The following is a 24,135-nucleotide window of genomic DNA, read 5'->3' as shown; positions in this document are numbered from 1 at the left end:
CATTCTTGTACACATTATTTGTCTGGACAGCTGCGTTGCAAAATTCAGAGAAGGGCAACTTTTGAAGGCTTGCCATGTTTCAGTTCCTACATTGCTTCAGGAAGTGTGGGTTAGAATGATTCACCCTCAAATGCAAAGTGAAATAAAATTTTGCCCCATTCCCAGCAGAGTCAGACCATTGCCCCAATATTATTTACTCTGACCAGCAGATGCTCTCCAGGGTCTTGGGCAAGTGGAGGTCTTTCACTTCTCCTTCAGAAGAGATGCCAGGCACTGAACATGGGATGTTCTGCATGCAGAGCGTGTGTCCGGCCACCGAGCAACAGCCGCTCCCCCTTTTCTGTGCCTGGAATGCTGTGAATGAGCTAAAACATAACTTCAGTCCAAAGAAGAAGGTTAGGCCACAGTGGCTCCGTTTTAATAAGGCATAATGGTCGATAACAGGATATGAAAGGCACATGCACCAAATATTTCCAGCTCACGATGTCGACTCGGTTTCACTTCCAGTTTACGAAAAATTGTTTGAAGAGAGGGCTTTCACGGCCTTGGGGCAAGATTTCCACCTGGAAACAAGATAAAGGTGCATGAGAAAAGGACACCCATCTATTATGGGTCTCCCACTCTTTCATCCCTGAACACTGGCCATACTGGCTGGGGCTGATGGGAGCTGGAGTTCAAAACATCTGGAGGGGACCAAGTTGGACAGCCCTGGTGTAATGGTACACATAGGGACACGGGTGGCGCTGTGGGTTAAACCACAGAGCCTAGGACTTGCCAATCAGAAGGTCGGCGGTTCAAATCCCCACGACAGGGTGAGCTCCCGTTGCTCGGTCCCTGCTCCTGCCAACCTAGCAGTTCGAAAGCACGTCAAAGTGCAAGTAGATAAATAGGTACTGCTCTGGCGGGAAGGTAAACAGCGTTTCCGTGCGCTGCTCTGGTTCGCCAGAAGTGCAAGTCATGCTGGCCACATGACCCAGAAGCTGTACGCCGGCTCCCTCAGCCAATAAAGCGAGATGAGCGCCGCAACCCCAGAGTCAGTCATGACTGGACCTAATGGTCAGGGGTCCCTTTACCTTTAATGGTACACAAGCATTAGCTTTATTCCAACCCCTCCCCTTTTCCCCCCAGCAATGTCAAAGAAATGGGCCAAGCTGGTTCTAGGTTTGAGGGGGCCAGGGCAAGTTGCCCTCTGCTGGGCTCCCTCCTCTGGCCCTGGCAGTCTTACCTTGTTGCAGTGGACAGCTGCAACGCTCTAAGCAGTGCCAACTTGTGGCATCTTGCCACTATTTGCATTTCCCACAATGGCTCTTCTGTAGCCTCTAATATTATGAGAAAAAACTCTTACTATACCCATTCTCTCTACATTACAGATGATTTTGCTCAGCCTCAGGTGGGTGCGGGCGCTGCGGTCCACCCCGGGTGTCATCCTTGAGGGTGTGTGTGGCAAAATGGCACACCATGGGGGGTGGCACTTACCGCGGGGCCTGGCCTGCAGCCCGCCTGAGCCACGCGTCTCTCCTGCGAGTTACACGATGGCTCAGAGCCCTGCGCTGCTTGAAACGGCAGCGTGGGGCCTGGGCAGATCACTGGGGGCCACGATGCCTCCATGGGCAGCTCGCCCCCCGCCACTCCAGGTGCCAGAGCAGCTAGCTATGCCCCTGTGGCTGGGCACTGTGCGAACCAGGCTCCCTTGCTAGATGGGCATTTGGTCTGTTCCATCAGGGCTGCTCTTAAGTTTTTTTTTTTTTGTAAATTTTTTTATTGCGTTTCTTTCCATAGGTTAACAGATTAGTTTACATAGCAACATGCAAGAAACATTTTTTTTTATATATATGAAGAAAAAGAAGAAAAAGTTAAATATCTTTCACGACGTCCTTCAACAATTCGCTTTCTTTTGGACCTCCTCACATCCTCTCAACATTGCATTCATTATTCTAGCCAGTTCAGCAATTTGTTATCTTGTTTCACATCTTATTATGTCTTTGAATTTATTATGTTACCAATTTCGAAAGTTTGTAATTTAGTTTTAACACTTTTAATAAACATAATATCTTGTTTCTAATTTATCTCGTTTTTTCCTCATTACTTACTTTACCATTTACTTAACTAAATTGCAGAAGCATAACGTTTCTTAATCGTGCACAATCTTAACATTCAAACAACTTATAGTATTTTTGCAAGTAGTCCTTAAATTTTTTCCAGTCCTCCTCCATTGTTTCTTCGCTCAGATCTCGAATTCTGCCAGTCATTTCTGCCAACTCCATATAGTCCATCAGCTGCGTCTGCCAGTCCTCCAGTGTGGGTAAATCTGGTGTCTTCCAGAACTTTGCAATAAGGATCCTTGCTGCTGTAGTTGCATACATAAACAAGGTTCTGTCCTTCTTTGGCACCTTCCGGTCCACCATGCCCAGAAGAAAGGCCTCTGGTTTCTTAGGAAAGGTATATTTAAATACCTTTTTCAACTCATTATGTATCATTTCCCAGAAGGCCTTTACTTTCGGGCAGGTCCACCAGAGGTGAAAGAATGTCCCTTCTGCCTCCTTGCATTTCCAACACTTATTATCAGACAGATGATATATTTTAGCCAACTTGACTGGGGTCATGTACCACCGGTATACCATTTTCATAATATTCTCTTTCAAGGCACTACATGCCGTGAATTTCATACCGGTGTTCCATAACCTTTCCCAGTCCTCAGACATAATATTGTGTCCTACATCCTGTGCCCATTTTATCATAGCAGATTTAACTGTCTCATCCTGTGTATTCCATTTAAGCAGCAAGTCATACATTCTCGAAAGTACCTTAGTCCTTGGTTCTAGTAACTCCGTCTCCAGTTTCGATTTCTCCATCTGGAAACCCACTTTTTTATCCATTTTAACTACCTCTTGAATTTGAGCGTAATGTAACCAATCTCGCACCTTACTTTTTAATTTGTCCAGGCTTTGGAGCTTCCAATTGTCTCCAACTTTCTCTATTAATTCCCAATATTTTGGCCAATAGGCCTCCATATTGGGCCTTTTTTTAGAAATCTTGGCTTCCACTGGTGATAACCACCTCGGGGTCTTACTTTCTAATAAGTCCTTATACTTCATCCAGACGGCAAAAATTGATTTTCTGACAATATGATTTTTGAACAGTTTGTGAACCTTCGCCTTGTCATACCACAAGTATGCATGCCAACCATAAACATTGTCAAACCCTTCCAGATCTAGGACATCGGTGTTTTCCAACAAAAACCAGTCCTTCAACCAGCAGAAGGCTGCAGCTTCGTAGTATAACCTTAAATCCGGCAGGGCAAACCCCCCTCTTTCTTTTGAGTCAGTTAGTATTTTGAATTTTATTCGGGGCTTTTTGCCCTGCCAGACAAACTTAGAGATGTCCTTCTGCCATTTTCCAAAACATTCCATTCTGTCCACGACCTGAAGGGTTTGAAATAAAAATAACATTTTTGGCAAAACACACATCTTTATAGCTGCGATTCGGCCTGACAAGGTAAGTTTCAATCTTGACCAAATATCCAAGTCTTTTTTAATTTCCAACCAGCATTTTTCATAATTATCTTTGAATAGGTTTAAGTTTTTGGTGGACAAAGATACCCCCAGGTATTTCACTTTTTTGACCACACTTAGCTCTGTCTCTTTCTGGTACCCCTCTATCTCTATAGGTGTCAAATTTTTGACCAAGACCTTAGTTTTTTGTTTGTTTAGCTTAAATCCCGCCACCCGACCAAACTCCAGGATAAGTTCAAGAACTCTTTTTGTGCTAGATTCTGGCTCCTGTACTGTCAAGACTAGGTCATCTGCAAAAGCTTTCAGTTTGTATTGTTTCGCTCCGACCACTATACCCTGCACCAACTGGTCCTCCCTGATCATGTTCAGCAATACCTCCAGAACAGAAATAAATAACAGAGGGGATAGAGGGCACCCCTGTCGTGTCCCTTTTTCAATTTGGAGTTCCTCCGATACCACATTGTTCACTATCAGTTTGGCTTTTTGTTCTGAATAGATTGCTTCTAATCCATTTTCAAACCCCCGTCCCACTCCCATCCCTTTCAAGTTTTTCTTCATAAACATCCAAGAAATGTTGTCAAATGCTTTCTCCGCATCAATAAAGATTAAAGCCGCCCTTGTGTTTCTGATTCGCAACAGCTCCAATATATCAATAATGTTCCTAGTATTGTCAGACATGTGTCTACCAGGGAGAAAGCCTGCTTGGTCCTTGTGAATTACTTCATTTAGCACATTTTTAAGTCTATTCGCCAAAATGTCTGCAAATATTTTGTAATCCACATTCAGGAGTGAGATGGGACGGTAGTTCTTAAGCTGGGTCTTTTCCTTTTCTGACTTGGGTATCAATGTGATGAATGCTTCTTTCCACGTTTCCGGTGCCCTCCTCCCCTCCATGATCTGGTTACAAACCTCCAACAACGGTTGTATCAAGAAGTCCTTCAAAGTCTTATAGTATTTGGAGGTGAGTCCATCCGGGCCTGGAGATTTGCCAAGTTGCATATTTTGGATGGCACCTTCAATTTCCTGTTGAGTTATTTTGCTGTTAAGAATTGATCTTTTGTCTTGACTTATTTTAGGTAGTCCATTTGTCCTCAAAAATTGGTCTATTTCCAATTCTTTCTGAGGCCCCTGTGCATAAAGCTCTTTGAAGTATCTGTGGAAGCACTTTCTTATTTCTTCTGGTTTCTGAACTATTTTTCCTTGAATCTCCAAGTTTGTAACCGTATTTAACTTTTGTCTTTTTTTTAACTGCCAAGCTAACAACTTTCCACATTTGTTTGCTGATTCAAACGATCTCTGCTTCATTTGTTTAATTTTCCATTCAATCTCTTGATTGATCAATTTCGAATATTGTGCTTGATGGAATTTGATCTCTCTCAGCACCTCTTTTGACTTTGGTTTAGTTCTCAGCTTTTTCTCTCCTTCACTTATTTTCTCTAAAATTTTTTCCTTTTTTGCATTCCAAAATTTTCTCTTTATTGTATTCTGTTGTATCAGAAACCCTCTCATTACAGCTTTACTTGCGTCCCAGATTGTTCTTTTCTCCACCGTAGTGTTCAAATTTATTTCAAAATAGTCCTTTAACGTTTTTTGGGCCTTCTTAACAATCTCCTGATCTCTTAACAAGGTGTCATTCATTCTCCATCTGAAGGATCCAGTTGGGATAAGTCTCAATTCCATTTTCAAGGCATTATGGTCGGAGCAGGTTTTTGGGCAGATTTCCACTTTTCTTGTTTTCGGTGCCAGCCCTCTAGATATCCAAATTTGGTCAATTCGTGTCCATGACAGATGGGCCTCAGAGAAGAAGGTTCCTTCTTTACCCAAGGGGTTCCTTGTCCTCCAGATGTCAATCAAGTCCATATTGTCTGTCATTTCAAAAAAGGTTTTAGGGAGTCTGCCGTCTGTTGTTAAGTTTTGATTTTGGGATTTGTCCATATTTGTTGACACCACCCCATTCATATCTCCCATCACAACAATGTTAGAATAGTCCAAATAGTCCATCATTGTCTCATGCAGCTTCTTGTAGAATTCTGATTTTCCATCATTTGGCGCATAGATTCCTAATATCAAAATCTTCTCCCCTTGTGTTTGAATTTCAATTGCGAGAATTCTTCCATAATCATCTTTAAATAGAAATTTTGGTGACAGGTTCTCCTTTGCATAAATTACAACGCCTCTTTTTTTGACTTTGTCTGATGAAATGAATTCTTGGCCAAGTCTTTTGTTGATTAATACTTTCCTGTGGAGCCTAGTCACATGTGTTTCTTGAAGGCATATTACATCCAATTGTTCTTTTTTTAGGATATGAAATATCCTCCTTCTTTTTTCCGGAGAATTCCCGCCATTTATGTTCCAACTAAGTAGCTGCAGAGACATCCTGTTCTAATTAAAATGTTCTTAGGATGAGGTGCCTTCCTTTTGTTCAGGTCCCGAGGGTGCAGGCGTTGGCCCGCCTCCAGGCAGTATTGGTGTTGGTGAGGCTGAAAGCCAATCTACTCCTTTTTGGAGATCTTCTCCGTGGTCGTGAAGGAACTTTTGGTTATCTTCAGGTGTTCTAATTTTAACCTTCCTTTCTTTGTAGGTGAAGGATAATCCTTGTGGAAACTCCCACCTATAGGGAATTGCGTTGTATCTCAGCAATTTTGCTAGTTCTGTATAGGTGGCTCTGAGGTCCAGCAACTGTCTCGGAATATCTCTGTAAATTTCCACCCTTTTGTCTTGTATTTCAATTGCTTTTTTAAAGTGAAGACCTAGGATCTTATCTCTCTCTTCCTTTGATCTTAAGATTATCAAACAGTCCCTGGATCTGTCTTTCCTTACCAATCTTCCCAGTCTATATGCCGAGACAATCCTGAAGTCTGTATCTTCCTTTAAACCCCAGAACTTCGAAAATTCCTGTGTCAAGTATCCAATCAGGTCTCCTTGCTCGAGTTCCGGGATGCCTCTCAATTTGATGTTGCTCTCACGATTTTTCAGTTCCACCATTGACAGATAAATTTGTTGTTCACCCACCTGTTTGTGCAGGGGCTTGACTTCTCCTTTTATTTCTTCAACTTCTTTTTGTAAAACTCCCACTTTCTGAATTGCTTCTCCAGCTAATTCCCGATTTTCCGCTGTTGCTCCTTGCAAATTCTCTATAGCTTGCGTGTGCTGGGAAACTTGATCAGTCAATTTTTGAATCGAGGAAGTCGCTTTATCTATTTTTAAAGACTGGTCGTCCACCTTCTGGTTTAAACTTGATAATTGCTCCAATATTTGTTTTAATAGTGTATCTGACCCACCTGCTGCCATATCTTCCTCAGTGGACTTCTCGGTTATTTCCCCTTGCTCCCTTTGAGTCACCAGTACAGCTGGAACCGACGATCGGCGTCCTTGGCTCAGTGTTGTTTGTACGAATTGTGCTGGTTTTCTTTCCTTTTCTTTTTCCTTGGCCTCTTTAGATTCCTTAGCTTTAGATGCTCTTGTTCTCCCTGCACCGCTCATTACACGTCTGTCAGTGTTCAAGGTCAGATTGTCTATTGTTCCATGGGAGAGACAAATTCAGTTATAAACAACCAGTGAAGTGGAATTCAAAACAAAAGTCAATTCCCAGGGTTTTATAATCCGAAAGCCCTGTAGGGGGAGTGCCACCAGGTTTCAAAGACAAAGAAGGAAGTAATCCGCCATTAAAGTTCCAAATTATTTCAGTTCAATAAATCCGATAATCCAATAGTCCCTTCAAAGACTCAAAGTTCCCCAAAGCACCTTTTATAGTTCAGCAAAGTTTCACAGGAGGTGCTTGCAACAGTGTCACATCCAATCTTTTCTGCTCTTAAGTTTTTAACAGCTTCACCAATGATCAAGCACATTGCAACATTCCCAGGTCTCATTTGGTCATCCTAAGGCAATGCACACATTAAGGGCTCGAAGTGCAGCTGATTTCTTTTACCCCACTGCATTTCAAGTTGTATTTGCACACCAGAGGAGGGGAAGGGGGGTCTTCACCTGAAGCACATTGCATGTTTTGTTTCCCCACACCTGCACACACACACCCCGCAGCTCCTATTCACAAAGATGTCGCCTGCAGATGTGCAAAAGCTGTCTCAAATGTGCACACCTCAAGCTTAACGGCGGCTTTCGTTTTCAAATCAGATAGAAGGTGGTTTGAGGGGGAATGCATCCAGCAGCAGCATTCCTCAATAAACTACAGGACAGATGTGGGTTGTGGCTAACGTCATGTGTGCATGGCCTCAAATACCCGTGGTGGGAGCGCACTGGAATCAGAGTAAATGGCAATGAAATTGCCATTCATTGCCTAAGTTTGGGGATATTTCCTTCATTTAGTAGAGCCTTCTGGAAACTTTGATAAGGCTGCACAGCCTCTGCTTGCATACCTGTGTGTTCAGGGGATACTTCATCTGAGTGATGAAGTCCTCAGCTACCTTCAGGGCTGCCTGTTGTTCTTGCTCATTTGCTCGGAGGCCTGTTTGAGGAAAGATGGAAAAGGACAGGTCAGATAAGCTGAGAGAGAGCATGTCTAAAGCTGAGCAAGCAGAGAAGAGCTGGTGTTTACTGGGAAGGATGGGGGGGACTAATATTCGTGAAGAAAGAAAACCTCCTCCTAAATCTGAACCATCTGTCATTAAACCATCATGGCTTCCTCCAAAGACTTCTAGGAACTGTGGTTTGTTAAGGGTGTTGAGAATTGTTAGGAGACCCCTTTCCGACTCACAGAGTCCCAACACCAAGTGTTGAGGCTGTTCTCATAGCAGTGTGTTGCGTGTCTCACCTTTCCAAACGTAGATTTTCCCACATAGCCCGTTGTCCAGGATGAAACAATCATCTGTGATGAGCTGGTCCTGATGGAATGGACTGGACTCCGAGACCTTAGTCAGGCTCATTTTCCCCGTCATGTCCGATACCTGGGAGATGAGAAGAAAAGAAGAGGAAGTGCCTTCGTTGACATGAGACCATCCATGTGCGGCAAGACTTCGAGATGGTTGGACCTACTTTGTTTATTACTGGAACCCTAGGATCCACCAAACAGAGCCAAGTGCCCAATGGCAGCTGGAATGGTGGTGAAGCTAGATACAAAATGGCAGCTGGGAAGTAATGGGATAGCCAGAGCATCAGCGGACTGACACGTTGTCATTAGAAAGCATTCCAGACCCTCCGTCTCCCAGAACCCAGTGAGCCTTAAAAGTAGGAGAGCAAAGAGCTCAAAGACAGAAGGCACATAGCAGCACACATAGAGGAGATGATGAGAATGACGAATGAGGAAGTGGGAGAGACGGGAAGGTAGAGATTCACTTGGGACAACGCCATTATCCAAGAGGCTGGGTTCTATAGCCTCTCTCTGTAAAGTTTGAAATAAAAAAGGACAGTAAGAAACTTTCTCTTGTCTTTATACTTTCCTGGGCAACTAGCCAGGAGCTGCTGACAGCTGCCTAACAGGTTGTTACCTTATAAAGCACAGCGGCAATTGCATTTTTCCGATCAGCCATGACATCTTCCTCTGGACTGCCCTCTTTCAGAGCTGGTTTAGGACCCAGGACCTAGAAAAAGACAGCGGCAGGTAATGCTGACACCCAGCTTCCAGACGTTTCATTTCTGGGCTCAGAACCCCACCTCTGTGCTTTGCTTGACAATTATGAAAGGATGAGTCGCAGTGGCAGAGAGGTGGTCTTCTGTTCAATCCCTAGCAGGAGAGAAGGAGGGGTGGGATCCTGGAGACAGTACTAAACTAGATGGACCAATGGGCTGATCTAGTATAAGGCAGCTTCCTAAAGTTGGGGAGAACATTGTTTGCACACAGAAGGTTTGGGTCTAATCCAGTGCATCTCTAGTGTTGTTGTTTGTAAAGGATCTAACTCCCATCAGCCCCAACAAAGCATTGCCAATGAGTAGGAATGATGAGAGTTGTAAACCAAACATATCTGGAGGGCCACCAGCTCCCCACCCATGAAATAGCAGATAATAAGAAAGGCCCTGCTCTGCTTCAGATGTTGGAAAGATGCTACCAGCCAAAGTAGACAATATTGAGCTGGGTGGACAGACAAAGCAGCTTCTTATCTCCTTTGTTCACACATGAAAGTCACTGCCAGATGTTGCAGTAATGAGGTGTTCAATAGACTCTTAGGGTACCTCAATACCTGTTTGGTGCGCCCTATTGGGAGACCACTTCCTTGATCCTTTCAGTATGAAATTAAGAAGCCAAAACACGGCTCATATCTCAGACCCTCCTCTGGCAGGGGCTTTTATGTCCCACCAAACCAAAACAGGTCCTAGCTCCAGCTTGATGCCGAGAACTTAGTCAATGCCCATCTGCTTCCTAGACACCAACCCACAGCTTCCCCAAAACGTTTGCCTCTCTTGCAAGGAACTTACCGCTATCATCTCAGCCGGCTCTTCGCCATCTGCAATTATCTCCACTTTGGCTTTCCCCTTCCTCTCGCTATCCCGAATTGCCGTTGCTAAATCCCGGGCTTTGTTGCGCTCTAGGATGTTGGATTTGCTGCCACACCAAGTGAAGATGTTCTGAAAGAAGAGGCCAAGAGGAGAAACCTTCTCAATCCATGTGCGGCCAGAACACCTTGCCCCACGTCCACCCCACACACACACATACATACATACATACATACATACATACATAAATAAATAATTTTTTTTTTATCCCGCCCTCCCCAGCCAAAGCCGGGCTCAGAGCGGCTAACAACAGTAAAATAATACAGCATTCTAAAATCAATTCATTATAAAATCAGTTCAAATCAAATTGATGGCAACCATTGGGCTAGAGTTCTGTGAAGAATTACCAAAGGGGGTGAAGAATTACCAAAGGGGGTCAGGCTGTGCCCTGGCCAAAGGCCTGGTGGAACAGCTCTGTCTTGCAGGCCCTGAGGAAAGATGTCAAGTCCCGCAGGGCCCTAGTCTCTTGTGACAGAGCATTCCACCAGATCAGGGCCACAGCCAAAAAAGCCCTGGCTCTGGCTCTGGTTCAGGCCAGCCTAACCTCTCTGTGGCCCAGGACCTCCAAGATGTTTTTGTTTGAAGACCATAAGGTCCTCCGTGGGACATACCAGGAGAGGTGGTCCCATAGGTACGAGGGTCCTAGGCCATATAGGACTTTAAAGGTTAAAACCAGCACCTTAAACCTGATCCTGTACTCCACCAGGAGCCAGTGCAGCTGGTATAGCACTGGGTGAATGTGATCTCGCAGCGAGGATCCGGTAAAGAGTCTCGCCGTGGCATTCTGTACCTGCTGGAGTTTCTGGGTCAGTCTCAAGGGCAGCCCCACATAGAGCGAGTTACAATAATCCAGTCTGGAGGTGACCGTCGCGTGGATCACAGTGGCTAGGTCAGGGCAAGAGAGGTAAGGAGCCAACTGCTTAGCTTGGCAGAGGTGAAAAAATGCCGCCTTTGTTATAGCTGCAATCTGCGCCTCCATGGAAAGTGAGGTGTCGAAGATTATACCCAGACTCTTAATGGACATCCAGAACACCCACTGTGATCCTACACAAAGGAGCACATTTCTTTCCGCCCAATGTTCGTAATTGTGCACTCTCCCAACTAGGGATGTTTGAGAATTCTGTTGGAAATGGAAACAGGAGCGAGACTTGCTGCAATTCTCATTTTTGTCAGGGGTCAGTGATGAAAATGACCCAAATGAGTAGGAGCATATGCTATTCTTTTCTTAGTTTGTAAACATAAATAAATACATTGTTTTCTGCATCGTCTTTGATGCTTCCCTTCTACTCAAATTGATTATGCAATTAATTGCATCAGTTTCAGATACAGTGATACCTCGGGTTAAGTTTGAGGTCCGTTCTTAACCTGAAACTGTTCTTAACCTGAGGTGCCACTTTAGCTAATGGGGCCTCCTACCGCCACCGTGCGATTAATGTTCTCATCCTGAAGCAAAGTTCTTAACCCGAAGTACTATTTCTGGGTTAGCGGAGTCTGTAACCTGAAGCGTCTGTAACCCGAGGCACCACTGTATAGCAAATAGCTAGACAAACTATGTAGGTCCTAGGGGAGGCTGAATTGCAGTGGAAAGAGGGCTGACATTGATGAACACAGAACTGGGGTGCAAAGAGCTGCCTCCTTCCATCCCTATTCACAGGGCATTAGCAGAACATGCTAGCCCATATTCCAAACTTGTATGTTCCCCCTCTCTTCCCTACAGCACCATCAACATTGTCCATGATGGAGGCAATAGTGTTTCATAGAATCATAGAATCATAGAATCATAGAGTTGGAAGAGATCACAAGGGCCATCGAGTCCAACCCCCTGCCAAGCAGGAAACACCATCAGAGCACTCCTGACATATGGTTGTCAAGCCTCTGCTTAAAGACCTCCAAAGAAGGAGACTCCACCACACTCCTTGGCAGTAAATTCCACTGTCAAACAGCTCTTACTGTCAGGAAGTTCTTCCTAATGTTTAGGTGGAATCTTCTTTCTTGTAGTTTGGATCCATTGCTCCGTGTCCGCTTCTCTGGAGCAGCAGAAAACAACCTTTCTCCCTCCTCTATGTGACATCCTTTTATATACAGTATTTGAACATGGCTATCATATCACCCCTTAACCTCCTCTTCTCCAGGCTAAACATGCCCAGCTCCCTTAGCCGTTCCTCATGAGGCATCGTTTCCAGGCCTTTGACCATTTTGGTTGCCCTCCTCTGGACACGTTCCAGTTTGTCAGTGTCCTTCTTGAATTGTGGTGCCCAGAACTGGACACAGTACTCCAGGTGAGGTCTGACCAGAGCAGAATACAGTGGCACTATTACTATTACTTTCTGAAAACCAGTTGCTGGAAACTGCAGCAGGAGAGATTGTTCTTTCACTCCGGTCCACCTTGTGGCTTTGCCAGGGGCATCTGGTTGTGAGAACAGGTTGCTGGACTAGATGGGCGCTTGGCCTGATCCAGCTGGCTCCTCTTACGCTCTTAACATTATTTAATTTATTTGCCACTGAAATGCCAAAATAGTGGTTTGTGTGCGAAAAACAAATGGAGCAAACATTAAAAGATAAGCAACCGTATTTAACACTCACACCCCATAAAAATGTTAAAACATAAATGTTTTAACATTTGATGATGAGCTGCTTGTGCGTAAAATCGTGGTCCCTCAGAGTGTGTGCCAATCCACAAACCTCTGTCTGTGACAGAGCTCCTCAGACATGTCTGCACTTGCAGATTCCGACAGTGGTTGCTTTCGGAATCGTTTCCAGCATAAAAGCTCCTTAACGGAAACACGTCTTCTGGACTCACGGCGTGACAGCTTCCGGCGAGGAGTGGGTCTCCCTATGGGAGCTTCAGACACCTCCCCACTGTTCTCGCTGGACGTGTCCCTGAGCCCTCCCTCTTGCTCGCTTTCCCTCCGAGTTCCACCTCTTTCCCTGCTGGTTCCTGCTTTGGCTGCTGAGTCCCTCCCAGCCTCCCTGAGCCCTTTCCCCACCTGTTCCTCCGATGGCAGTTCCCTGACAGTTTGTAATTAAAATACAGTGGTACCTCGGGTTATGAAGTGTCCTACTTATGAACGCTTCGATTATGAACTGGGCAAGTAATAATAATAATAATAATAATAATAATAATAATAATAATAATAATAATATTTATATCCCGCCCTCCCCAGCCGAAGCCGGGCTCAGAGCGGCTAACGACAATAAAAGTAACACCATTTACATAAAATCACAATCAATTAATTGAAATGCATTCTAAAATCAACTCATTCTAAAATCAATTCATAGTCGGTGCTCAGGGTTGCAAACTTTGCCCCAGGATACGAACGTAATCTGCTTCCAGGGCCATGGGAGGCCTATGTAGGGAATGCGTGTTGCGGGTTAAGAACCCTTCAGGTTAAGAACGACTTCCGGAACGAATTAACCCGAGGTATGCAAAAACCCCCACCAAAACCACACATTAAAAACAACACAGCAATTATAAATAGGGGACACAGGTCGAGAAAGGCTTCCCCTCCTCCTCTTTTCAAGCTCACCTCTCCTAGATCCAGGATGAAGCAGTCGCCGGTGTTAAAACTAGCCCAGCTCAGTTCTTTTTCAGTGGCCCGGATGTTCTTTTTCCCCTTCACCTGGTAGAGTTTGCGAATAGGACTGGCTTGCTGGCTGGTCTGGGTTCTGTTAAAGGCAGATTCCACACCTCCTTCCTGCGAAGCACAGACAAAAGAGGTTTGAGGTCTACAAGGAAGCAGGAGGATGCTGGAGTTTGGGGTGGTGAAGGGGATAAGTTCCTTGAGATAAGCTGTTTACCTTGCAAGAGGCAGTGACTGGCCTGAGGTCACCCAGGGAGTAAGCAGGGATCCAAACCCTGGTCTACAAGGTCCAACACTCTAACCACCACACCACGCTATTTTATATCTTTTAAATTCCAAATTATCTAATGACACATTCTAGCCTTTTTAAAGAGGCAATTTCTGAGTCGTTTACAGGTGGCACTGCTGTTACACTATCCCATCTGCCCTGAATTTGGCAGATTTGGCTAGAATAAGGGTACTGCTTTCCATAGTTTTGTACGTTGTGGTTTTTGTGATATTACTAGACCACAGAAGAAGACCAGTTCCTGGTCAAAATGCATTGGTTGTTTGTCATTTCTTCTAGAGAAGTGTTTCCCAATGCTGGGTCTTCAGCTGTTTTTGGACTACAACTCCCATCATCCCTAGCTAGCAAGACCGGTAGTCAAGGACAATGGGAATTGTAGTCTGAAAAACAGCTGAAGACCCAAGGTTGGGAAACATTGCTCGAGAGCAGCCTTTGCCCTCTTGGACCCCTCCAGGTGTTTGGACTTGAAATATGCTCTGAGTCGAGTGTGGATTTCATGCTCTTTATTCAGCTCATAGTAGTGAGGAATGAATGTTCCCCCAAAATATCTGCTTAATATACATTATTTACACAATGGGCCGCACGTGATTGGCTAATTCTGGGATTCTCCTGTAGGCCAATCAGGTTGCGGATTCACTTCTACCTGGAGCTGGATTGGGTGGCTCCTGCGGACCAATCATACTGCTGCATTGTTCTAGGACCAATCAGACTGCTGCCTTTTGGATCCTATTCAACTCGGTACATAACAGGACTACAACTCCCATCAGCCCCAGCTAGTGTAGGGAGTTGTAGTCTGAAACATCTGGATGGTGCCAGGGTGGCAAAAGGCTGCTGTAGAGACACAAGAAGCTGCTTGCTTTTAAGGTTTGCCATTGTAAGCTTTGTCATATGAGTTTGTGCGGTGTTTGTGAAATTCGTTATTTACTTATTTTGATTTCGCACACCCAGTGCTCCCCCCGGGGGGCACTCAAGGCTATGCAGTACTGGCACATTTCCCCCCCTGGAAGAAAAGCACTGCGCACACCCAAACTTTTCTGTTTCTCTTGAGCATCTTTATAATCTGCCTGCCCTCCAAAGATGTCAAGGTGGCAGATGTGGGTTTCTTACCCTCCTCATTTCATCCTCACAACATCCCTGGGAGGTAGGTTAGACTGAATTACTGCTTCTCATATGCCTGGCTTTCAATCTGAACTTAGTCTGATCTTTTATTCCCATTCCTTCCCTCCCCCTCCCCTTTTTATGAAGATTACCCGCTCTGGGATCCCACAGCTAATTCTCCCCTGGTCTCCTTGCTGGCCCAAATAGGACTAATTTAGATAGCTAGCCCTGGTGATCACCTAATGTTTATTGGATGGATTTCCCCCCTAAATTGATTTTTGAATTCTGAATTTATTGTTATTCACATTTTATACTGTATTTTATAGGGACGTGGGTGGCGCTGTGGGTTAAACCACAGAGCCTAGGACTTGCCGATCAGAAGGTCGGTGGTTCGAATCCCCGCGACGGGGAGAGCTCCCATTGCTTGGTCCCTGCTCCTGCCAACCTAGCAGTCTGAAAGCACATCAAAGTGCAAGTAGATAAATAGGTACCGCTCCGACGGGAAGGTAAACGGTGTTTCCGTGTGCTGCTCTGGTTCGCCAGAAGTGGCTTAGTCATGCTGTACGCCGGCTCCCTCGGCCAGTAAAGCAAGATGAGCGCCGCAACCTCAGAGTCGGTCACGACTGGACCTAATGGTCAAGGATCCCTTTACCTTTACCTTACAGTATTTTATGCTGTTTTTGGTTGCATCAATTAAGTGTTTTAAATTTGTTGTTAGCCACCCTGAGCCTGGTTTTCTGAACTGGGAAGGGTGGGGTATAAAGATGATGATGATGATGATGATGATGATGATGATGATTATCTGGCCCAGGCAGATAAATGTGGAACAAAGGAGCACGTGATTTGTTGCCTAAGCTTTCTTTCATAAGGTGACTGTGCTCACGATTGGCAACGGTGCTCCCAGGTGATCGAAGCAGCAACCTGAAAAACTGGTTAGGTCGGGCCTGCCTTACCTGGTATTTGATGCCGTGGGGGAAGTACTCCATGAAAATGTCGGACTCATTGCCCTGCACCTCCCGGTACTGGATAGGTTTTTCTTTCAGGAAGAAGTTGAGGTTGGTGGAGAGCAGAGCACAGGCTCCCTGCTCATCTCGGGAGGAGTTCTGGCCTGGGTGACAGGGAAAGAGCAGTTATTTGATAGGAATTGTTCCAGCTCCACTTCTGATGGATATTCCCAGGATAATTATCATGTATACCACTCCCTCAAATAGCAAACTTGGATGTTGAGCACTGACAGAAATGAGACCAAAATAGGGCCACTGGAAAACAAGAGGGTAGCATGAGCATGCTCAGATAAACCTTCAGGACTGCAGAAGTTCACAAGGAGCATTTGAAAAACCCCAAGGGGGAGGCAACAGCTCATTGAGAACTAAGAAAGACTTGGGGTCCACACAGGGGGAGGTGGAAAAAGTCCTGTTACACAAGCATAAATCCTTGTGCCGACAGGACATGTTGGTTGGACACTGCCCAATAATAATAATAATAACATGGAAGAGAGTTTTCCCTAAACTCCAATAGGTACAACCTGTGTCACACATGTCAAAGTGTCTTAAGCTCTAGTGTTGCCAAAAACAAAACAAAACAAAAAAACAGCTCAGCAACTTTTTGGGCGATCTTGAAATATGGCAACCCTATAAGATCACTTTTTTCATATCCTGATGTGTGTCACTTCCTCATGTTTTAATATTTGGCTCAAGAGAAAGTGCAGATGGAGGCTGCTTTCCTACTGAATCAGCCCACAGATGGGTTCTGCATATGGATAATTCGTCTCATCTCTGCCAAGCCTTGCTGCTTACCAATCCAGATGTGCACACTGGACTGCTCATCAGGTCCATTGTGAAGAACCAGGTAAGAATCCCCAGAATAGAAGATGCCTTTCATCTCTTCTGGTACCGACACAGGCTTCATCTTCTCCACTCGCCAGATGTGGAGGCCCGGCTCCTTTACTGAAGCATCGAAGGGCGAGCCACTGCCATGCAAAAAAGGAAGAAAGCAATGGATTGCAAGACAGAAGGGCCAGGATAGGATGAGACCAAAGGAACAGGCAGTAAGATGCAAGTAGAGAAGTAGAAGTGAAAAGAAAGAGAGACTTCAAAGAGGACAAGATGAAAAGGGATGGATCAGCATTGGGGAACTTGTGCTCCTCCAGATGTTGTTGGACTACAACTACCCATCATTCTTAATCATTGACCATGATAGCTGGGACAGATGACGTTGAAAGTAAAACAGCAGAGATTATTCAGTTTGTCACTTAAGGGTTAATTCTGTTGACAGTCTGGCAGATGAAGATGATGGACTATATCGAACTTGCCGAACTGACTGGGAGACTCCGAGACCAGAGAGAAGAGACGGTGGAAGAAGATTGAAAGAAATCTAAGGAATATTTGAAAGAAATGTTAATATTTAAATCTTAGAATAGCGTTGGAAGTGGATATAGGCTGTAGGGTTAGAAGTAGAAGATAGTGTATTATTTGTAAGTGATAAAATGTGAAGATTTTTATGGTTAAAGTAAGCGTGATTTAAAAAAATGGATAGAAATTATGATATATGTAAACTGCTAAAGATGAGGTAAAATTAAAATCACATAGTGGGGGCTTGGGGAAGCCCACCTAACAATGTTTAGAAAAAATAAGGATAAGACAAGAATTTGTTTGTATTGTTTGTTTTTCTGTTTGTGATGTTTATTTGTGTTATAAAATGAATTTAAAAAAATTGGGGGGGAAATAATTCTGTTGACAGTCAGCCGACCAGGGGGTGATGGAGGAAATGTTGCCTTGCAACTAGTCAGAATGGCATGATCCTTGCTGAGGTCATTTGTGCTCTGTCTGTGTAGTTCTGAGGGAGTATGTGCTGAGGAATGTCTAGCCCTACTCTGAACAAGGCCTGTAAATAAGGCAAGAAATCTCTGTTTATTTCTTCCCATCTTATTTACTGCTTTTTTGTTGTTTACCCAATAAAGTATCATCAGTTTCTTTTCTCTCTGGACTCCAACTGCATTGTTCAAGTAACTCTGATACCAGATGAGAGCTGGAGTCAAACCATGGCTGGATCAAGACACATTAAAAAACCCCAAAAACGTTTCAGTAAAACCTCCTAATGGGAAATCAGGTTGGAGAAAGACAGAACTCCACAGCTCCATCAGGTGTCACAGTGTTAGAAAGCATTTAAAACACTTTTTCTTTACTAATGTAGCTGAATCACAGGTCTGGAGAAGCACCATTTCTAAGCCCTTGAGATACAAGGTGAATCCAGGTGAGGAGAGAGGATGAGGGAGGAAAGAGGGAAACTAGACTGTTTACACGATGCATGTTGGGATCTAATTTGTTGTTTGTTTAATTACAACAACAACAGCAATCTTTATTATGGTCCAGAGACCCAACAAATCGTTACAAAGCAGTACACAATTCATACAGCCTACCTCCAAGTTAAACAAGCATTTTCTTCAGAATAATAGGGATCAGTGGTTCTTGCAACCACCGATAAAAACTTTGCCACTGCTAATGTTCTAGCATTTGTCCGGTCTTCCAATAGGAACCTGACATAGTGAGTCTCTGATTTTCCCGGGAAAGGTACCAGCAAGGGTAGTATCAGTTCAGCCCTGGCTTGCTCATATTTTGCACAGTGCAACAAAATATGTTTTATGGAATCGATGTCTTGAGCACACGAGCAAAGTCTGTCCTGGTAGGGAACTCCTCTCAACCTGCCATCCAACACTGCAGAAGGAAAGACGTTTAGTCTGGCTTTGGTGAAAAGCCTTCGATAGTTTGGTACTGTCAGGTTTTTAATGTAAGATGTTAACTTAAAGACATGCCCATATTGTACTCCTACTGCCAGCGGACTACAGACTGTGTGTGATCGAGATCGCAAGTGTTTAATTAGCATCTCAAGGTCCTTGAGCTGGAGTCAGATGCAAAATGGTAGCACAGTGGTAGTAGAGCCAATTACCTTCTGAACCTCAAACTGGGGAACCTTCCACTGAGGAACAAACTATGGGCGCTTCCTGACAACCTGTTTATTGAACATTCATCCCAATTTGTCTGCAGGAAGATTTAATTAGTATTTCTTCTGATTTGTTTGCAGGGAGGTTAGATGACGTTGTGTCAAACATTCCACACTTTCCAGGGCATTTCCACATCATTTTCCTTATTGCAAAAAGTCCAGTATTTCGGAGGAGTGGGTTTGTTGCGCAAGACCTCCCAACCAATTATAAATGTGCAACTTAAATTTACCCAGTTCGTGATTCCATCCCACCCGAAAACAGCAACAGTCTGGGAGTGCCCTACATAGTAAACAAGCTTTTTAATATTATTATTATTTTAAAAAGGCATTTAAACTAGCCGATTTTACATTAAATAAAACACAGTTCCAGGGAGCCTGTCTGGAACATATTGTTGGATGGGCAGTGAAAAAAGTTCATTACCTTTTGGGGATTGCTGTGTACATGGTTCCAGGATCTACAGAGAAAGAAACATTTCAGGGTTATCACGCTTGGAACAGAGCAGTCCATCCACAGATTGCTATCACCCTGATTGAGACAGAGGGGACATAGCTCAGTGAGAAGTGCATGCTTGTCAAGGAGAATGGTGAAGGTTGACTGTTGAATCAGTGGTGCGGTTAAGCAATTTTTGATTTTGGATCACATGTCTCTTTGGGTGTTTGGGGGCACTTAAGATGTGTATCAAATATCGGGGGGGGGAAGACCCCACATCCTTCTCTACATTCCCTCTTGCATGTTAAGATCATCAGGGGGTACCTTCTCATAGTTCATTTGCCCTTGAAAGCTCAGGAATGCCCAACCTGGGACAGGGCCTTCCTTGTGGCAGCCCCTTAGCTGTGGAATTCCCTACCTACATAGTTGTGTCTGGTACCTTCACTATACAGCCTTTGTCAATTTCTGGAGATACAGCTCTCACACTGGCCTTTGACACCTAATAGATATGTGTGAGTGTAAACTGGTTGCGAATTGCTTCAACTGATATTATAGGTAAAGGTAAAGGGACCCCTGACCATTAGGTCCAGTCTCGGACAACTCTGGGGTTGCTGCGCTCATCTTGTTTTATTGGCCGAGGGAGCCGGCGTACAGCTTCCAGGTCATGTGGCCAGCATGACTAAGACGCTTCTGGCGAACCAGAGCAGCGCACAGAAATGCCGTTTACCTTCCCGCCAGAGCGGTACCTATTTATCTACTTGCACTTTGACGTGCTTTCGTACTGCTAGGTTGGCAGGAGCAGGGACCGAGCAACGGGAGCTCACCCCATCACGGGGATTTGAATCACTGACCTTCTGATCGGCAAGCCCTAGGGCTCTGTGGTTTAAACCACAGCGCCACCCACACCCCTAACTGATATATAGATATATATATATATATATATATATATATATATATATATATATATATATATAAAATTTCTGTTTGTTACAATATTGTAGCTTTATATTATTGTAATTGGGACCTATTAGTGAAGACCTGGTAAGAAATCCAGTTTGATGCTGATGATACAACTGGAACATCCCAGGTTCCTCATCCTTGGTCGAGTCTCTTTCTTGATCTTCCTTCCTTCCTCCGTTATGTAAAATATTCTGTGCAGCATGGAATACTTGGCTACTGATATAGAGACATTGCTGGCAAATAAATTTACGGAGAGTAGCGAGGGACACTGGTTCAGAGGGCTTTCAGATGGGGATTAGACAACTTCCCGGAGTATTGGTTTACTTCAATTAATTACCGTATTTTTCGCTCTGTAAGACTCACTTTTTCCCTCCTAAAAAGTAAGGGGAAATGTGTGTGCGTCTTATGGAGCGAATGCAGGCTGCGCAGCTATCCCAGAAGCCAGAACAGCAAGAGGGATTGCTGCTTTCACTGCACAGCGATCCCTCTTGCTGTTCTGGCTTCTGAGATTCAGAATATTTTTTTCTTGTTTTCCTCCTCCAAAAACTAGGTGCGTCTTGTGGTCTGGTGCGTCTTATAGAGCGAAAAATACGGTAATTCATCATTCGTTCATGAATCGCTTCCCATGAAACACCCCAAAGCGATTCAACAATTAACCCCCCCATCCACAATAAAAACATATATATAAATACAGTTCCTAGCCCGATGAAGAAAAAAGCTGGGATAATAAATCTCCACTGGTTGGAAAAGGTAGGTCCAAAAGGCACCAAAAAGACAAACATGGCCCTGTCTGTGATATAATAAGAGGGAGTTCTGAAGGGTGGGTTTCACCACACTAAATGGTCCCATAACTATATCATACAGAGCAGGCTTCCTGATATGATGGTATCTGAGGTGGCCTTCTCTCCTGCAGAGCACAGTGATCAGTTGGGTACACAGGGGGTGACATTTTAGGAATCCTGCTTCTGAGTTGTATGAGGCTTTGAGTACCACTATTAGCACCTTGAACTTAGCCCAGCAAGAAATTGGCTGCCAGCGTGCTTTCAGCAGTGCTGCAATATTCTGCCCCAATGAGCAGTCAGAACACGCAATTTTGCACGAGGTGCAGCTTCTGGGTCAAGCTAAGGGGCAGCCCCACATAGGGTGCACTGCAGTAGTCTAGCCTGGAGGTGGATGACAGTGGCCAGGTTTGTTTGTGATCACTGGCTACAATGGCTAAAGGTCAAGGTCAAGGGGAGCATTTTTGCACTCTATTGGGGGGGGTGATCTTCATGCTACCCTTAGAATTTCCTTGAAGCATTTGACTGGTTGCCGTCGAAGGCAAGACTCTGGGCCAAAAAGACCTTGATCTAATTCAGCAGGGCTCATCTTCCTAAGTCCTGGAAATGACTCAAGCAGCCAGCCTTGGGTTTTGTAATGCACTTTAAGCTCGGAAAAGTATTCTTAAGTCACATGCCACCCATTGCCACATTGATAGCTTCTGATGGCTGTGTGTGTGTGTGTGTGTGTGTGTGTGTGTGTGTGTAATGCCAATCTGTTGCAATGGGGAAGGGCAGTTGGGCCAGTTGAGGCTAACTTCCCCATTTACTTACTTACTTACTTACTTACTTACTTACTTACTTACTTACTTATTTTAAAGCAAGAAAGCTCTCAGCTGGAACAGACGCCTAGATCAGGGGCAGATCTCATGCTCTGCGCATTGTATTCAGGCAAAGATCCTCTTCACATCTAATAGGGGAAGGGTCTCTGGAGGCTGGCACATTAGGGCAAAACTCTTTCTCTTCATCTCCTACCTGATCCTTTTAATGCAGCCGGGAAAGGCCTCAAGGAATAGGAACGAAGAAAACTCGTCCCACTTGATCCCATCTGCAATGGGCTAAGAGGCTCCTCTTGTTCCAAGCTACTGCTTGGAACTGGGGATATACTGCAAATTGTTGCAGGTCCCCACTTGTTTCGATCTTTTCTGAAAACGGGGAAGCTGTGATGAATCAGCCAGCCACAAAAATGGAAATACAGATGGAGGTTATGCTAGTACTTGAATTACCGGGGCAGAGAAATGACAGGGGTGGGCAGCCCCCTTTTTTGTGATGGTCCCATTAGCTACTCTTTTTTAGAAAGCTTAAAGGAGGGAGGAATGATTGACTACAACTGGAAGGAGTTGCAGGGTGGCTTGTGAATTCATTTGCCCCACCCTAGACACACACACACACCCCTTTCCCCTCAGAATATTGACTGGAGATTTGCTGAAGGAGGGAGGCGTTGGACGCACCAAACATTTAAAGTGCACCCCCTGCAATGAATCCTGGGAACTGTAGTTTACTCCCCCCAGAGGTACAATTCCAAGAATGCTTGACAGGCAACTGTTCCCAGGATTCTTGCGGAGGGATGTGCAAGGTGTTGAGAGACAGAACAAAGTGGCCAGGAACTGCTTGTGCAAATTCAGCCGGGCTGTTTGCAAATATCTTTGCCTGCAAGCCTAATCTTTTCCACAGCCACCCCGGCACAAGCAGCCTTCCAGCCCTAGCTTAAGTTTTAAACATCTGCACGGCGCAGGAGAAGACGTTTGCATCCACTCACCAAGACGGGTCCACTCCCCGGCAGCCTCTGCTAAAGCAAAACTTTTCAGAAGAGGGGATGTAATGTTAGATTTCCTGGGCGGGGACTTTCCTGTCTATTGAAGCGTTTCATTGCCTCACTTCTTTCGTGGCTGCAGGGGAAAGGGGGGGAAAATGCGGGCGAGGAGATGAGTGACTCACTTCACTTGTGATCTGCCACCATTCTGCTCTTCCTGTCCTGCGTCCTCGGGCTTCACTTGCTTTGCTGATGCCCTTTGACCCTGCCAGCATCACTTTGCCATAGGGCAGCCGCGGACAGTGGTCAAGGGCACCTCGAACAATGTCCAGCCGCAAAGCCTTGTTGTTTGCTCGGGCAGAGACTGGGGGTCGCCTCTTTAATCAGGCCACCAAAGTGGAACAGTTACAAACATCCTGCAATTTTTATGCCGGGAAATGAGACACTTCTCCCTCGCAAAGCCAAGAGCGGAAACCCAATCGGCTCGCGTTTCAGGTCTCCTCTTTAAGCGTCATCACATTCCAGGGTTGTTGGTTTTTGGCACACCTATATTCCGAGCCGAGCCCCACCGTAGATAACATGAAAATATTTACAGAGAGCCCGTGGACATAGCCAAGAGGGGGAATATTTTATTGAAAATATTATTTAAAAAATGAAAGTACTCAATAATCTGAGGTTCTGTGTCCCCCCCCCCAGCAGAAACCTGCTCCCCACAATGTCCTATTTATTTTTACCTGTGATTTCCCAGGAAAAACTCAACAACTTTGGCTGCCCCCCCCAATCCCGTCTATGTCCATGAGAGAGCCTGGCCAAAGACGCCACCAGGACTCATTCATCACCTCGGGAAAGTTGACTTATGTTTCAGTAGTTCCTGCTCACACAATAAACTAGAGGTCCAGTAACAAGAACTGAGCCCACAGAAGGTATTGACTTACGTGTTTTGTTGTGTCTCTTATTTTCTGGGCTCAACACCACATCAGCATTTGCTGCCCAGGGCTGGTTCAAACTATTTTGCTGCCCAAAGCTAAAATAATGGGTAGTATCCAAACCATTTCATACTCTGGGTAGATCTATTAAAATTGGCGGACGCTACTAACTTAGGCCTATTAGTTTCAGTGGATTTGCTCTGAGTAGGTGTTAGTTGGATAAAGGTAAAGGTAAAGGGACCCCTGACCATTAGGTCCAGTCGTGGCCGACTCTGGGGTTGCGCGCTCATCTCACTTTATTGGCCGAGGGAACCGGCATACAGCTTCC

At 44.9% G+C, this 24,135-nt stretch overlaps 1 protein-coding gene across 3 annotated transcripts; it reads right to left on the bottom strand.

Moving 5' to 3' along the window:
* Positions 1-391: 391 nt before the first annotated feature.
* Positions 392-23,229, bottom strand: CAPG (capping actin protein, gelsolin like). 3 transcript variants are annotated; one of them, XM_081171805.1, is made up of 10 exons: positions 23,067-23,229; positions 19,342-19,375; positions 16,718-16,890; positions 15,875-16,029; positions 13,484-13,651; positions 9,879-10,028; positions 8,954-9,046; positions 8,281-8,413; positions 7,886-7,974; positions 392-563 (listed from the first exon to the last, which is right to left on the bottom strand). In XM_081171805.1, the coding sequence occupies exons 2-10, from the start codon at positions 19,362-19,364 to the stop codon at positions 498-500; spliced, it is 1,050 nt and encodes a 349-aa protein (XP_081027931.1). In that variant the 5' UTR covers positions 19,365-19,375; positions 23,067-23,229; the 3' UTR covers positions 392-497. The 3 variants fall into 3 exon arrangements, with proteins under 3 accessions (XP_081027931.1, XP_081027930.1, XP_081027929.1); XM_081171804.1 differs by lacking the exon at positions 23,067-23,229 and adding an exon at positions 22,888-23,026; XM_081171803.1 differs by lacking the exon at positions 23,067-23,229 and adding an exon at positions 22,104-22,191.
* Positions 23,230-24,135: the final 906 nt, after the last annotated feature.

Source organism: Podarcis bocagei, assembly GCF_964188305.1.
Source record: "Podarcis bocagei genome assembly, chromosome: 15".
Classification (NCBI taxonomy): Eukaryota; Metazoa; Chordata; class Lepidosauria; order Squamata; family Lacertidae; genus Podarcis; species Podarcis bocagei.
Note: the sequence above shows the minus strand (reverse complement) of the source record. Positions and strands in the feature narration are given on the sequence as shown.

Bases quoted from the DNA above. Each gene is read 5' to 3' on its own strand.
- CAPG (XM_081171803.1), bottom strand. From the start codon at position 22,176: ATGGGATCAAGTGGGACGAGTTTTCTTCGTTCCTATTCCTTGAGGCCT. The intron at 16,030-16,717 runs GTAAGCAGCAAG...CCTGTCACCCAG, and splicing joins CAGTGTGCACATCTGGATTG to GCCAGAACTCCTCCCGAGAT. The intron at 9,047-9,878 runs GTAAGTTCCTTG...GTCTTTTTCTAG, and splicing joins AGCCGGCTGAGATGATAGCG to GTCCTGGGTCCTAAACCAGC.